Source organism: Gnatocerus cornutus, chromosome 2 (assembly GCF_029298725.1).
Source record: "Gnatocerus cornutus isolate USDA-ARS CGAHR chromosome 2, icGnaCorn1.1, whole genome shotgun sequence".
Taxonomy (NCBI): domain Eukaryota; kingdom Metazoa; phylum Arthropoda; class Insecta; order Coleoptera; family Tenebrionidae; genus Gnatocerus; species Gnatocerus cornutus.
The window spans coordinates 19,095,948-19,112,907 of record NC_142234.1 but is presented as its reverse complement, the minus strand read 5'-3'; the positions used below and the strand labels follow the sequence as shown (position 1 = coordinate 19,112,907).

At 35.2% G+C, this 16,960-nt stretch overlaps 2 protein-coding genes across 3 annotated transcripts in view; one reads left to right on the top strand and one right to left on the bottom strand.

Moving 5' to 3' along the window:
* The window catches only part of Sesn (Sestrin), a 103,104-nt gene that overhangs the window by 763 nt on the left and 85,381 nt on the right, over positions 1-16,960 (top strand). The window contains exons 2-3 of the mRNA XM_088050876.1: positions 1,734-2,293; positions 13,825-13,890. Of these exons, the coding sequence (XP_087907002.1) occupies positions 1,874-2,293; positions 13,825-13,890 (486 nt within the window). The 5' untranslated portion in view covers positions 1,734-1,873. The remainder of the gene's footprint in view (positions 1-1,733; positions 2,294-13,824; positions 13,891-16,960) is intronic.
* On the bottom strand, positions 3,602-4,711 carry LOC148179803 (uncharacterized). 2 transcript variants are annotated; one of them, XM_088050878.1, is made up of 5 exons: positions 4,502-4,711; positions 4,307-4,448; positions 4,111-4,262; positions 3,754-4,058; positions 3,602-3,681 (listed from the first exon to the last, which is right to left on the bottom strand). In XM_088050878.1, the coding sequence occupies exons 1-5, from the start codon at positions 4,631-4,633 to the stop codon at positions 3,672-3,674; spliced, it is 741 nt and encodes a 246-aa protein (XP_087907004.1). In that variant the 5' UTR covers positions 4,634-4,711; the 3' UTR covers positions 3,602-3,671. The 2 variants fall into 2 exon arrangements, with proteins under 2 accessions (XP_087907004.1, XP_087907003.1); XM_088050877.1 differs by having other exon boundaries at positions 4,105-4,262; positions 4,502-4,708.

Sequence of the window (16,960 nt, the reverse complement as noted above, 5' to 3'; positions counted from 1 at the left end):
AATCATCACTTTTAATATGCGAGTGACATTTTTGTACAGTGACGGATGAAAAAAAGTGGGCGATATTTTTCGGCTTTGTAACACGGGTCATTCGCGTAAATAACTCAAATTTTGATACAAAAACATGTCAATCTAGAAGGGTTGTGAATGTTTCCCTGAAATAAATGTGGTCGGTTCATATTCGCATAGAATTGGTCATATCATAAGTGCTTTTGTTTTGCCATTCACCTTGGGTGTAATTATAATAAATGATTATTTGTGTTGACAGACGTCCCGGAAGTTCAAATGGGGAATTCTTTGGGTTCCATGCTAACGGACTTAATTTTGCGAGCGTTTCATTGATGCCCGGCGACTGACGTTCAGCAATACACGTTCTAAATAAATTTTCTTTTATATTTATTTGTTTTATTTTTGTGAATGTCTAGTTTCCACATGTCACCAAAGCCTGTAGTAGGACAATGTATAATTATGTCGAAAAATGACAGAAAAACGATTTAATGTGTTTAGTGCGCAGAAAAAACTGTGTACGTAATCAGAGGGTAAATGGAAAGTAATAAAATAGAACTATACCGTGTGATCATTAAAAAAAATAGGCCGTGACCGAATTTTGTGAGTTTGAAAACAATTGGAATCCATATTTGGGATGACAAGCCGCGTAATTGGTTCTTCGATTGACAGTCAGGATTACCAAAAGTCATCGAAAATTTCCGCCGCTATTGTGGGGTATTTCTACGAAAATTTAAGTTTTAAAAACGAGAAAAAAGCACAAGGTAAGTTGTTTTAGCCAAAAATATCCTTTGCAAGCTAACGACTTTAGCCGGCAATATGTAAACCGAGAAATTTAAAAAATATAAATATTAGGGTACATTTTTATTTTCTATATTTAAAAATGAACTAGAAATGGAAAAAATTAATTGATGATTACGCCTAAATTATTCCATGCTCAACATCTACTAATTAGATCTTTTTGACGAACTTTCATTTGTATATGTTGGGCTAAAATAATTGTTATACCTGACACAGACCCTCGGGATCCTCCCGCATGCGATGTTTAGGAGTCCCTGGAGTATATTTTCATCGGAACGCAATGCAGTTAAAGTAGATTTAATTATGTTTTACTGCAGTAATGTAAAATTAGGTGGGCGAAACATACTGAAATAATTAAGCAGGTTTAAATATTGCATCAAAAGTAACATCCAACACACAAAAAACATCATTTTACCACTTCTAGTCATTACTCTGATTGGTTGATATTAAGTAAATAAGTAGTAGCAATTTATAAATTTAATTAAACTAAATTAATGTGTTACCAGGCCGGCGAATTAAAAAAAACGAAACATGTGTAGCGGTGTAATTTAAGGTAATTTATTTAATAATTGTGATCGCCGTCAACTTCTCAATTTCGAAATGAAATGAATCTAGTTCAGCAGTCACTGAGAACTTATGGGGAGGAAAGCCTGCTGGTTCGATCGTGTTCAATTTGCGTTAACAAGAAATGTTAATTAGGCGTTTATTTTTTTAGCGATCGGAGACGAATGTCGTGACAAAGAATGAGACAAAGCAGGCTTGAAATGACAGTTTGAGGTTAAATATTAATTAATAGTTAGTAGTGATGTCATTGTTTACATGATTGATAAAAGTAGCTACCAACACAAAAAAAATCAAGGCTTACTAGTTTCCATTTGTTGCGGTGTTTCGAAGTGATTTTACTCAAGAAATGTTTTTTTTTCCAGATTTCTGGTGCCAGTCCAAGAAGTGAACGCAATCGAAATCAAAATCCACAGTATTACTTAGTATTAGCAAGTTCCTAAAGTTTTTTTCCGTCGCTCGAATCAAAGTGAAATTTCGCGATCCCATTATTTGCCTTAAAACGATGTTCGTCCAAACCGAATTTACCAAATCAAACAACAATAACGAGTTAAGTAGATCGCACGACATTGATTCGGATTACGAAGGTCTTTTCCGCGATTTAGATTTGATTTCGCGATTTTGTATGCCGATATGTTCCCGCGATAACGAGATTCGGGAGGTGGCGTTGGACGTCATCTCCAAGACTGTGGAAGGATGGCTGGACGGGGTGGGCAGTCCGAAACATTATCGGCTGGGACAGAGGTTACAAAACGCGTCGAATGGTTGTGCTTGCTCGGATTTAGTCGGGAATACCGTTAATGACGTCCCTAAGGAGTATTTGGACCTGGTGTCGCTACATTTACCTATCATTTTAAGGTTATCAATTAGTTGTCCTTTCATCAACGTCAGGGAGAAATGTCAACATATCCTGGAAATCGTGCAGGTAACAACTCTTTGTCTTTAATCCTCATTAAGGCGGCGTCTAGCAGGGGTACCAACCCAGTTAAAATTTTACAGCCTGCTTTGACGCCGTTTTGATTCGATCCTGCGGTATTTTCACAAAATCTCCCCTTTGTCCATGATAAGTAAATTAGTAATGTGGTTTCCGCTTTTATTGCATCCAAATCGAAGATTGATGGTTATTAGGTGCAGCCAAAGCCGAACTCGAATAAACTGTTGATCTATTTGCATTGGGGCGATATAGGTTAATTTAAATTCGAATTAAATGCAACTGAGATTATGCATGTGAAGAGGAAAGCTATTGCAAATGAATGCGCTTTAGATTGCTCTAAAGTTGGATTAACTCAGTCGGACGTTGCTATTGGAAATTTGTATGTTTCAACTACATTATCCGCAACAATGAAATAATGAAAACCTCTTAGAACGGCTCCTAATAATTATTTAGTGGGAATTAGTAAAAAATTCTTTTTGATTTCCTGCTGAGATTATAAAAACGTAAAAGTTCGCGTGAGAAGCTACAATACCTGAAAATTTATTACCGCATTTAAAATTATTTATTGAATAACTAGGGACCACCATTAAATTAATTCTAAGATAAGAGGTTCTTCGTCAGTACGGAAAAAGATGTTTAATTGCGGAAAGGGGAAAAGCCAGTTGGGATTTTACGGAATGTGAATCCAATTTTCCGGGGGTGAGAATTGAACTGATAATAAAATCAGCTGATTACGGGCGTTTTTTATTTCGTTTTTACAGTAATCCCGTAATGTTGTAAACTTGTTGATACGTCATATTTTTTCAATTCTATTATTCGGAGTAAAAATGATACGACTCTTATTTTTTGAGTGCCAATGTGATTTGGATACGACAAATTACTTCTGCTTGCTTCCCCAAAGTTATCTTCAATTTCCTCCACTTATTTTGAACACAATCAAAAGGTGTCTCTTCTTTGAAGTAGTTTACAGAGACTTGAAAATCATGACTGTGATTTGGAAGGCTTTATGGATCAATAAAAAAAATGTAAACATGTTTATTCCGAACTACCCTTTTATACTGAACACTAAAGTATGACGGAGCTCTGTAATATCCGTCTTGGAGTTGGCGTCGCTGGTTTACTCGCATTATAAAATATTCATAAAAAAACATTTTTTCGTGTTAGAAAATCCTGCTCGTAAAATCTTTTCTTTGTAGTCACGATATCTCTTCATTGTTGTTTCTCACAATTTCCAATGACATTAAACAGGTGCCGTTGTAATTACTTGACAGTAAATTGTGTGTTTTGGTTCTTCAGGAATTTAACTAGTCCACATTTATTAATTTTACAACACCTGCTATGAAATAATTCTTTGGTCTTTTAAGTGTAGTTACAAAACGCTGAAAAAAAATCGGAGAAGTGTCACCATCTCATCTAAATATTTAGGTTCCAGATAAAAATAGTTTTACTACCGAAGTTTTTCTTTCGACTCTTCCATCGGTCTAATCGTATTAGAGGTGTTTTCCTCACATTTTTTCCCGGAGTATCCCCGATCGCAGTAACAAACTCCACATTGAAATCTACCCCTTTTATGACAATTTTCTCTCCTCCCTGCGTCTCTTTTTTCGCAAGGGCAGTAGCAGTAAGCGTACAAATTCATTTTTAGAACGGCTTTGCTAGGTGCAGGGTTAATCTCCACCGTTTTTATCCTCTCAGGTTGTTGTTTCGAGCACGCCGTTTGTTCGACTCGCACCAAAATCTCCATGGGAACTCCAATCTAAAAACTCCGTTGATTCATTAAAAACTCAAATCCCGTGTTTTACCGTCACATTCTCGCATTTGTCTGTCCGTTCCGCGCTGCCATGTCTACCACAATCGGTGAAGAATTCCAGTTTGACAATCCGGCGATGGTTGACAGTGTGTTTGAATTCAATGGTTTCATGGTCTGGTTTGAAAGTCACGGGGAAAGTAAAGGGTTCGTCTGAAACAGCTCGATAATCGTAATTTCACAAAGATCATGCTTACTGAGCCTGATGTTGATTGATACTTCTTTGGGGGAAATCACAGAGTCGTTTTGTATGACGAAGAACGTGGAGTTCGGGGGGTGATAATATCCATTGTTTGTACCATGATCGGCGGTTTTAAAGCATCCGGAAATGTTGGACGACTGCGAAGGATTTCGATTTAATTGCGAACATTTTTATTCATCTGCATACTTACACGATATTCGATGTACCAGCCACAGGATGGTGCTTGAATGCATTGTTGGCAATTTGTTACTAATTCACAGTTGTCTAAACCGAGCACTAGGAATTCATGAAGGAAAAGGATCAATGCAATCGTGCGCCACATTTTTCAGTCAGTGTTTGAAAAATAAAGACGATGTTAAAGTTCAGTGATTAGATATGGAAGATCAGCGGTCCTCAAAAGATTTCCAGATTCTCATCAACCGTCAAATTGACATTTTCTTGAGTGCGTTAGTTGCTCCTTCGTCGCTGCAGAGAATTAGAACGCGATTTGCATTATCAGTGGATATAATAGAACGGCTGAAGCAGACATCAAACTTTCAGCAATTATTGCCATTAACGCTCTCTCGTATTCTACGCAAAATTTTATTGCAGCAAGTTACAGAACTGTATTACGTTTTAAATGATTTAAGTAAAACTTGTAGGCTGAATGACGATGAAGATCGTTTCCTCGATCCTGTCTTGTGGGAACGAGAGTTTAAAAGTCTGAATCGACAGATAACAAGACTGCCACTATGTCAAAAAAAATTTTCTAGGACAACGGAGACGTTATCAAACGTCCGTTATATTCATCTGTGGGATAATAAATTGGCGAGAGCAGGGAGTTAATGTTGCGACAAGACGCTTATTACAGCGAGGAACATATGCCATGAATCGTAAAAACTGCGACATTTTTTATTTACGGTGTTAATATCCACACGCCTTTCGTTCTAGAAATGTAAATTTGACCACAGTCTTCCCTTTTTTGCAAAATAAAAAAATAATTTAATGTAAACGTTATTGTCTAAAACAAGCTTCATGTGACTTAAACGAGTCAAAAATTGTCCCGGTTTTGGAATCTAATTTAAAAATTTGAAAAACGAAAATCAATCGGACAAATAGTTTACGACTTATGGCCAAAATACAAAAAATTGAAAAATTTTCATCGTTTTAACCGGATTTTTTTTTTGCTAAAAATCACACTATCGAATTTTGGTCATCAACTATCCAAAACTTTGATCGACCATAACTCAGTTATTTGTTGTCAGATCTAAATTTCAATCTCAGATTTGGAATCTGCGGAAAATAACGCAAGTTTACTCTAGTAACGCAAGTATCACTATCAGAAGTTTAGCATAGTTTTAGTCAAGAATTTTCGCGAAAAACTGCAATTTTTGACTTTTGGAAAATCTAAGAACTATTTTTTATGTAAAAAATCGCAAGAAAAACGATAGCGCAAACGGTTTCCCAATATTTCTAATAGTTTCTGAGATATTGAGCACGAATTGTTTCGAACCTTCAAAAATTTGGCCTTCTGCCGACAACCCAAAAATTCAAACGACCATAACTCAGTTATTTGTTTACGAAAATTGAAAATTCTCATGTTTTCGGATTCAGCGTGACATTCTGCGTAAAATGAGTCCAGATTTGTTGAGTTTTCTTAATAAATAAACAAGGCATTGGCCAAAAACTGTTTTGAAAACGTCATTTAAGGGTGATTATCAATCAATGTTTCCAAAATGAAAACGACGTTTAATAGCTTTGAATTATACATCAGTCGAAAGAGCAGCTCAAAGTCTATCTACTGGCCAAATTTAAGATCTATCGGACAAATAGTTTAAGAGTTATGGTCAAAAATAAAAAAAAATAAAAATTTTCATCGTTTGAGTCGGAATTTTTTTTCGCGAATAATCGACTATCGAATTTTGGGCTTTTGACGACATTTTCTAACGTAAAATGAGCCGAGAAAAAGAATGGCGCAAACCGCAGCTCAATATCTCAAATAGTTTCTGAGATATTTAAGTTTAAAAATTGGGAAAAATGAGAAAAAATCAAAATTAACTATCCGAAACTTTGATCGGCCATAACTCAGTTATTTGTTGTCGGATCTGAATTTAAATCCCAGATTTGCAATCTGCGTAAAATTCTGCGTTTACTGATGTATAATAACTCAAGTTTACTCTAAAAAATAAGCGAGATATCGATATGAGAAATTTGGTATAGTTTTAATCATGAATTTTCGCGAAAATTTGCAAATTTCGACTATTGGAAAATTTAAAAACGATTTCTTATGTAAAAAATTGCGAGAAAATCGATGCCGCAAACCGCATTCCAATATCTGGAATAGTTTCCGAGATATCGAGCATGAATTGTTTCGAACCTTCGAAAATTTGACCCTCTGGCGACAACCCAAAATTTCAAACGGCCATAACTCAGTTATTTGTTTACGAAAATTGAAAATTCTCATGTTTTTGGATTCAGCGTGACATTCTGCGTAAAATGAGTCCAGATTTGTTGAGTTTTCTTAATAAATAAACAAGGCATTGGCCAAAAACTGTTTTGAAAACGTCATTTTAGGGTGATTTTCAATCAATGTTTCCAAAATGAAAACGACGTTTAATAGCTTTGAATTATACATCAGTCGAAAGAGGAGCTCAAAGTCTATCTACTGGCCAAATTTAAGATCTATCGGACAAATAGTTTAAGAGTTATGGTCAAAAATAAAAAAAAATAAAAATTTTCATCGTTTGAGTCGGAATTTTTTTTCGCGAATAATCGACTATCGAATTTTGGGCTTTTGACGACATTTTCTAACGTAAAATGAGCCGAGAAAAAGAATGGCGCAAACCGCAGCTCAATATCTCAAATAGTTTCTGAGATATTTAAGTTTAAAAATTGGGAAAAATGAGAAAAAATGAAAATTAACTATCCGAAACTTTGATCGGCCATAACTCAGTTATTTGTTGTCGGATCTGAATTCAAATCCCAGATTTGCAATCTGCGTAAAATTCTGCGTTTACTGATGTATAATAACTCAAGTTTACTCTAAAAAATAAGCGAGATATCGATATGAGAAATTTGGTATAGTTTTAATCATGAATTTTCGCGAAAATTTGCAAATTTCGACTATTGGAAAATCTAAAAACGATTTCTTATGTAAAAAATTGCGAGAAAAACGATGCCGCAAACCGCATTCCAATATCTGGAATAGTTTCCGAGATATCGAGCATGAATTGTTTCGAACCTTCGAAAATTTGACCCTCTGGCGACAACCCAAAATTTCAAACGGCCATAACTCGGTTATTTATTGACAAATTTTAAAAAATTATCATATTTTTGGATTCAGCGTGAAATTCTGCGTAAAATGAGACCCAAATTTGTTGAGTTTGCTTAATAAATAAACGAGGTATTGGCCAAAAACTGTTTTGAAAACATCATTTTAGGGTGATTGTCAATCAATGTTTTCACAATGAAAATGACGTTTAATAGCATTGAATTATACATCAGGCGAAAGAGGAGCTTAAAATCTATCTACTGGCCAAATTTGAGATCTATAGGACAAATAGTTTGCGAGTTATGGCCAAAAATTAAAAAAAAATAAAAATTTTCATCGTTTGAGTCGCCTTTTTTTTTGCGAAAAATCGACTATCGAATTTTGGGCTTTTAAGCACTTTTTCTAACGTAAAATGAGCCGAGAAAAACGATGGCGCAAACCGCATCTCAATATCTCTAAGAGTTTCCGAGATATTTAACTTTGAAAATTGGGAAAAATGAGAAAAAATGAAAATCAACTATCCGAAACTTTGATCGGCCATAACTCAGTTATTTGTTGTCGGATCTCAATTTAAATCCCAGATTTGGAATCTGCGTAAAATTCTGCGTTTACTGATGTATAATAACTTAAGAGTTTACTCTAAAAAATAAGCGAGATATCGACATCAGGATTTTGGCATAGTTTTAGTCATGAATTTTTGCGAAAAACTCCAACTTTCGACTTCTAGAAAACTTAAGAACTATTTTTTATCTAAAAAATCGCGAGAAAAACGATGGCGCAAAGCGATTCTTCATATCTAATATTTTTAGAGATTTTTAGCTTTGAAAATTTGACAAAATGAAAATCAGCTATCTGAAACTTTGATAGACTAATTATTTGTTATTTGTTATTTGTTGTCGGATGTGAATTTCGAACCCAGTTTTGGAATCTGCGCAAAATTATGCGTAAAATGGGCGATAATAACACAAGTTTACTTTAAAAAGTAAGCGAGATATCGACCTTGGAACTTTGACACAAAAATAAATTATCCACCAAAATAGATTTAGGTACATTGTTACAATTTTTATCAATTCAAAAATGCTTTAATTAGACCTTTAAAACACCAAACAACAAAAGAAATTTCTGGACGAAAGGACTCCGTGACTGGATTCTTCAACGAATATTTTACAGTGTTCCGTACTCGTATCGATGTACGCATGTGAAGGTATAAAATCCCTCATTTTATATTTATTTCATAATAAAAAAAGGAATGTTTTTCGGGGGATTCATTTTTTGACCACATAATTGGACATTACCCAAGATGCCGTTTTATGTCCGCTTTTATTCCAGGTGATGACGGTGCATTTTACCTTTAGGGTCAGAGGCAGATTCAGGTCCGTTGAGGCCCTAAGTTCTCATTAAAGATTCTTTCTAAATTCCCTCTCTATATTTTCTTGGACATTATAGAAGTCTTTCTTTTTTAACACTTTCAATTAAGACATGTCAATTTTAATTAATTTTCAGGCCACCACAAATTGTCGCGCTGTCGAAGCCCTTCAAGACGCGTATTGATTCGTGTAGAATTCCATATTACGAAAAGAGTGTTTGCCGAGTGTTAAGTTATCATTATCACTATCACGATATCACGAAAGATCCAACGATAAACCGACAAATTTCACAGAAACAATGGACATAAAAACATGGATCTAAGTGAGGTTCGTCACGCGAATCCGCCGACCAATCATTTTAAGATTCTTTTCGCGGATGGTTTAATGCAGTGGCGTAACCATTGGAGACCTGCACTCCCCCAAAGTCGAAAGCGAAGTAATTATGAGAAATTGAATGTCAGAAGAGAGTGGAAATTGAAAGAAAGAAGCGATCGATGGGGCTAAGGAGTGTGCGATCACGATATTAGCTATGCTAATAAAATTACGAGCTGTTGACTTGCACTCCGGAACATAAACAGTGCGGGCAAAATTACGAACGTCCTGTATAATTCTTCACTTGGATAATCAAAATCGCAGGCTACAATTATGGAATTCATCAAAAGCAACATAACGAAATTATAATTGTTTTTCTGAGTGTGGAATTAGGTAATGGCTCTAAGAAAAATTGCCAGCGTGTCATGTATCTACGAATTAATTTATTACGGCTGCGAGAGGAGTCTTTGTTAACGCTAAATTATCAGATCGTGAGGGCAACGTTTTAGTAATGACCAGAACATATTTCCAAAGAAATCCCACTTTATACAAAGTTCATTAGGCGTGATGAGCGGACTTGGCGATTTTCGGTTCATATATTGCTTCACGACGATAAAAAGCTCCGGGGGCCCCGGATTTCGGAAAACTGACCCCGAAAGCAAGAAAATCACTCTTTGACAGTAATATTTGGCTCCTGTTGATCGCAAGACAAAATTAATAACGCGCGATTGAAAGAAATTTCAAATTCAGATGAAACGCCGTTTCATCTCCTCTGAAATACTCTGAGGCGAATTGAATTCTGGCATCTCCACCTTCGCCTCTAATTCTAATTTTTCAGTCGTCAAAGTTCCCCAAATGAAAAAATGAGATTTTTCCGCACCCCACATATTTCGTAGGTTCGCGTGGCAGAAAGCTTTGCTCGTTTATCTTGACTTGTGTATAAAATTTTTGCTCAACGGTTGAGTTCTCGAGTAGCTCACAATTAAAATGGAATTTTTTCGTGTTTCTCCTTAGCTCGGTTTTCTTTATCAACAGAATATTCCACTTATCTCTTCGGCGACTTTATGCTTCATCTTTTCCACAGAACATTAATTCCGTCCATTATAAAGAGCGCTGAGCACGTCTATTTCGCGATTTTTCTTCTCCATGCTTGATGGTTATGTAGTGTGAGACTGAGATTCATTTTTCTTCATTCGTTCGCTTCTTAATATAAATCTGAATCAGGTGCGTTGTAATAACGTATAAAAAAGTCGTAATTCATAATTACAGCGTTCTGCTTCATTCGCACCACTGGAATATCAGAGATGACATAGTTTTTTACTCCAATTTTTCCGAGTTTCAATTGTTAAAACAGGAACAAAGGAATGCCTAATGGGTTTATAAATTATTCAGGTTGAAAGCCTTGTTAATTACGTCTAATTAAATACCAACAATTTCATACTTTAAGTACCATTGAGCTTGAAATGAAAGTCGCTGAGATTCTGTCTCCGAGGTCGATTCGACCTCAACCGATTTTTGCGACATTCTAATCATATTCTTGCGTTGCTTTTTCACCCCTTTTATTTCAGCATAATTAGAGTCGTTCGGGGCAAGTTTACAGACCATTAATTAAAAAATAACTTAGTCGAAGTATTTTTGGTAATATTAGGCGTTGCAGGTCAATTCCTGCGAAATTTATTACGGCCGGAGTGCGCGAAGGGTACATTAAGGGATTAAAGTTATTAACATTCTGTGCAAAATCTGCGTAGGATGGAATTACTCTTTGGGTCCGTTATCAATGTGGAATTCGATTCATACAATATGGGAATTTTTCAATCCTGGAGAAACTAAGATAAAACTGTCAGGGCGGTTACCCTTTTGATTGATGATCTATTAATGTTGTAAGAAGTTTTTACGTTTTTACAAGAATTACTCATTATTACTTTCACTCCATTGTTTCAAGATTGATGGACTTTAAATTACGTGGAGCACTCCCGAATCTTTCGAAAGATTTTAATTGAGTCGTTTGAGATTATTTGGTTTAAAATCTGTTCGGTTCATGAAGCTTTTTCAGGAATCATCGGAAGTAGACAGGGCGTGTTTAATTAGAGGAAATTCTAGCTTTGTTCGAGACTTTGAAAGAAAAAATGTCTGCAAGAAGCAATTATGGGTCATTATCATTACTGCGTAAGAAGACCGGAGTGACTTCCAGCATTGCCAATAATAAAATTGGTAATTCGACACAGTAAATTTGCACATTATGATGTTGAAAACATTCAGATCACGTATGCGTTCGTGTTGAACAGTAAACAAAACGGAAAAGGTGTGAAATAATAAAGCGACATGGAAACACCGGTAGGTGTTGACAACCAACGAACCAACTTCGCCATATGGTGGATCGACCGATCACGAACCACAGTAATTGATAGCAGTACCAATTGGATTTTTCTTAGGCATTGCGTAACTGATTCTTCTGTCAAGACTCCTTTTACCTAGCTTTAAGATAAACGTATCATTATCCTATTATGAATTTAATAGTCAGACTGGCATTACCAAGCCATTCTTCGGGCGCAGAGTTTTTCTTTAAACTACCGAGGAGGTTGGATTACACAGCGATCTTAATTTTCTATTGTGTGTATTAGAAAGGTGTTGAATGACACCGATTGATCGTGTATTGAATTTGTTTTTTATAGAGTAATCGATTTGTTATGTTTATTGGAATTGTGACGTAAAAAGTTTTCGGTTTGGCTGGTTCCCGGAATTGGAATGAATCATTAATGGTCGGTTTTATTACTCTATCGTTAAAGTTACCCTAAGTACGGATTTTAATACAAACTTTTAATTTTTTATTTAATTCTAAAATTTGATGCTTCCTCTTTCAATGCTCTATCTAAAATTTGGGATTTTGATGCGAATTTTTGCACATTTTTGATACTTTGGGAAATAAACATTTCCAAAATTCGTCTGTTTTGCTGTATAATTTTGAAATTTGGTACAGGTGTTTAGTAGATTTTAGATATTTATGTATCAAAATTATACTGTTTTAACATTAAAACTAGCCGAATTACAGATTTTAATTGAAAATTTCGGATTTTCTTTCTTAGTTCTTTCAATAAAATTTCCAAAATTTGTTTCTTTTTCTCTAGACTTTTCTAATGGGGCAGAGGTAATTTAACTAATAAATCACAATAAACACTGAAAATATTGAAAAACTAAATAAAAACAAAAATACTGAAGGACATTGTTAAGAAATCAAATTAGATTTTATTTAATTTTGGATTTTCTCTATTTTTTTTTGTGTTTTTTAGTTTTTCTGCCCGTAGATTCTCTACAAATTTTCTTATAGGGTATTCTCTTTTAATTTTCTTTAGATACTTTAATTCTCTCTACATTTTAGGCTTTTTACATTTATGTACTTTAGATTCGCTTTGGATTGTCCTCAAATTTTCGCTTGAATTTCAATTTAATTCAAATTGGATTATTCTTAAAATTGTCTTTGGAATCTCTAGTTCTTTTTTTGATTTACTTTAGATTCGTTCTAATTTTTTAAGACCTTCTGTATACCTACTTTTTGAACATTATAGATTTTTTTTTAAATTGGTTATTTCTTAGTTTCTCTCATTTTCTTTCAATTTCCCTCATTTTTGATGCCTCTGTATAATGTACTATATGTTTGTTAATATTTTCTACATTTTTTTTATAGTTTTAAGTTATTACTACCTTTAATTATTTGAAATTGTATAGCAAGGACGAAAAGACAATTTTCTGGTTTGAACGTTTTTAGTTCCCGATTGAATATTTATCGTAATATAGGCACTCCAAATTACGCTTTTTTGTCTACTTGTAGGAGCGAAATTTAATTTCACAGTTTCGGAAGCAGACGACATTATGACATATTCTTAAGCTAGTAGTTAAAAAATAAAGTTACGCTTTTACGTGTTTCGTAATACCGAGTAAATGATTAATTTTTCCTATACCATAATTATGCCCTCACTTAGTCTTTCGGGGAACTGCAGAGCACCTCTAAAAGATATTCTTTTCTGTATTATGTTATTATCTAGGTAACTGGACTTGACTTGTTATCAAGCCAATAACGCGGACATCAACCGCCAGTATCTTTCAAACAAGAAGTTTATCCGTGGTGTCGACGTTCTGCGTGGTAAATTCTGTTTTATCTAACGATGAGAAAGAATCTTCATTTACCGCGTTTGAAGTAGAAAGCAGTAATCGTACTTCGTTACATTTTTGCGGAAAAAACTGGTTGCGAGAGAAAAACGGAAATGTGACAAAAACTGGTGTTCCACCTCGGGCCAAAATATAACCCAGAGAAACTCCTGACTAGTTCTTTGCTTTTTTTAGGTCTAAATCGTCCGTTTTGGCGATGAAAGTAGTGCAAGATTTATAATTACTACTACTACTATTTTAAACACTCGCTTCAGGTGCGATATTTTTTCTTTAAATTGATACCTAGAACGTTCTAAAAACTGGTTTGTGGGTCCCAAACGTTTTAATTTAAAATAATAAATCTTTGATGGAAGTAGTTAGTTAATAACTGGCGTGGGTTTTTGGGAAGAGGGACGTATAATTTGATTTTTTTTGTTTCAGAGCCGTGGTTTGCCTATACCTTATCCTGTGATATCTGGACCGAGTGCATATATCGATCCCGAAGAGGTAAGTACTCTTACTTCTTCCTGCCCAACTTTTATACGCCCTATTAGTGTGAATTACGCTTATCGCCGTTCCAAAGTTCGACTTGGTTGTCACAAGTCCGAATGCCAGATAAGTTGTAATTTCGCACAAGTCGATATATCAGAATAGAGCCATTGCAGACATAAATCACTGTCTCTCTTCCCATATGTCGGTTTTTCTAAGGGATGATAAAACTTCGTCTTCCTTCAAGTTTGGCATACGTGGCAAAATTCTTACACGACAGTCATAAGAATTATATTTACCACACAATTTTATTTAGTGACGAAACTAAAAACTGCCTGAAATTTTGATTGATCCTGAGGTCAATAGTTTGGCTACGCCTTTCATTGCTTTGGGCCACACTGCCAATGTCGAGAATCTTTCAGGCGTGTGTTATTGATATTCGCATGTCATGTGGGATTCTGGTGAAAAATCTTCGACGTTTATTATTCAGTCCTATTCAAGACGTTTTTTCAATTTAATATTAGGACAGCCATTATGTGCGGTTACGATACAAAAAAAGGAAAAGAATGTTTCTTTTCGCCGCTGTCAGATAAAAAGTTGTCGGCGTATTCATTAAATTTGAGAAACTTTAAATTAACAATTAGGTTCGAACGGATGAAATTACACGGAAAGCACTAGGACTAGGGATCAAGGACTTTGATATTAGCTCGGTCAATAACTCGAGCGAACGAAAAAGTCAGTTTTATTAAAATACTGGTGATTTTTTTGGTTTAATTATTACGTCGTTCGGTACAAAGTCGAGTCCATTATTCATTATTAAGTTTTAATCTTTGTACAAAAATGGAAATCGGTCTTTTTATTTCCTCTTTGGAGCGTTTGTCAAACGGGACAGACTCCGCTATATTCTCCTTTTGTGGATGAGCTGGATAATCAGAGAGCACAGCTGGTGTATAACAATGTTACAGCATCTCGCCGTACTGTATATTTCTAAAAAGAGCAGCAAAAAAATGTCAATAATCTTCGTTCAAAATACCGCAACGAAAAAACAAACCAATTAATATCTCATCCGTCAGATTCGCCGACTTCAAGGATGAAATACACAACAACATCTGCGCCAATGTTTTTATTCGTTGGATCAATCAATTTAGGAGAGACATTCGTTATTATGACAGATCAGCATTCGCATGACCACATGTCTGCCAAACACGAGTATAAATCAAATTTTCATTCGGAAAAATGCAGCGTGCTGAATGTATTCCAACAATGCTGGAGAAAAGGGAAATTGCCAATTAAACTCTGATGTGGATGCAGGCTGGAAAAATCCCTCCTTGTCTCGATTTTATCGTCTCAGCCGGACGATAACATTCACCGTTGGAAATTACCAAAATTAGCGAAACGCTTCTTTTTAATTATGGCTCGTAAAAAATTTTACAGCGTGTGTTTTATCATATTCTTACGGCGCAAGAGGTAAAAGAAAGCGTTGCGGAATTTTAATTAGCCATTTAGTTTTTTACTGGAGAATTTTTCCCATAGTATTTCCACCCTTATTATTTATGTCAAACGTTGCGTTCAACGTACTCGTAAAAGTAAACATGTAAAGAGTAAACTTCCTTTATCATAGACGCAAATTAAAAATAGTTTTTCTTTTTTCGAGAAATAATGGAAACTGCTCCCCCCGAAACGCTTCATTGTTTACAGTGTAAGAGCTGGCATTAAAAACCGTGACTCGCCGAAAGAAATATTTTGCAATATAACGATGGAAATTTTAATAAATATACCTTCTCAAAACATCAATCCCTGTCAGTGGAAATACAGTTAGTAAATTACTCGTTGATATACTTCAATTTGCTCAAAAATTCGTCATCAACAAAGAGGAGATTAGTTCATGAAAGTTTTTCAGTACGAGCCTCTTTCCGCTTTGAATGAACTTTTTTCTCATCTCCTGAAGTTTGGAAAAGTTCGATTCAATACGTGCGGGGTGCCGATTTTTTAATTTCGAATCGGTTTCCATTATGCTAAGCAGCACTAAAAGGGGTTAGTCGAGGATGATATTTTTTGGCCTGTTGGCAGATATTTCTTCATTTTTGCATAAAAGGTGATTTAAATTAGGACGTCGAACAAGAATAATGGGCACCTTGTTTTATGGCTTGACGTCAAGCTGCCTCCAATCGATGGAATCGATGATCGTTTCGGATTTAGACGAGCTAAAAGGCAGAGAGGTTTTCTTATATTCGGTTTGTTTGAATGGAAGTAGTCTAATAATAACAAAAGCGCGAATTTTTAACCGTTTCGAGGTGAAAGATCAAATGTCAGCCAATGGACCCTCCTTTACTGTGCGTCTTAAATAATTACTCATTGTTGTGTAACTAGCATAGAAGAACCGCTACATTTTAAATTACAGACTACGTATCTTCGTCGATAGGAATAGGCGTATCTCCGCAGGAAAAAAAAACGCGATCAGGTGAAAGAACCGTTCCGAAGAGCACAAATCTTTTATGAACCAAAATTGATGCGGGGTGTCCTTAAGACGGCACAGATATCGCTCCGAAAAGCATATTGGTGGCCCCTAACGACCACCCTTATAATTTATTTACCACTTTAATTCTGTGACAAAAGCTTGCATAATAAACGTCACGCAGGGGTTAAAAATAACCTAGAGCTCGCATAGACTTTGATAATACTAGAGGTGAAACAACTAACAATGGCGTAATTAATGAAAACCTCCCGCAATTCTGTTTGGTTTTACACGCTGATGGATGGATTAAAACACATAAATCCTGACACACCACGCATTTCCACAGGGCTTTTATATTTATAACGCACGAGCGTTCGTCAAAAAAAGCAGCGAAAATATGATGGTATGATTTTTTTTCACCTCCTTGACTATTCCAGATTGTTTTTTTATCATAATTGAGTTAAATCCTCTTGAAATGAAACAATCTAAAAACAACTCTCTTTTTATTATTATTACCTGCATAAACGTAAAGAAAATAACACAAGTTTACTCCAAAAAATAAGCGAGATATCGATATCAGAAATTTGGCATAGTTTTAGTCATGAATTTTCGCCAAAAACTGCAACTTTTGAC

What these genes read in the sequence shown, in the direction of transcription:
- LOC148179803 (XM_088050877.1), bottom strand. Translation starts at nt 4,633, where the DNA reads ATGTGGCGCACGATTGCATTGATCCTTTTCCTTCATGAATTCCTAGTG. An exon ending in GCTGGTACATCGAATATCGT is followed by an intron (nt 4,449 to 4,501) that starts GTAAGTATGCAG and finishes AATCCTTCGCAG; the next exon opens with TCGTCCAACATTTCCGGATG. An exon ending in ACAAATGCGAGAATGTGACG is followed by an intron (nt 4,059 to 4,104) that starts GTAAAACACGGG and finishes CGGAGTTTTTAG; the next exon opens with ATTGGAGTTCCCATGGAGAT.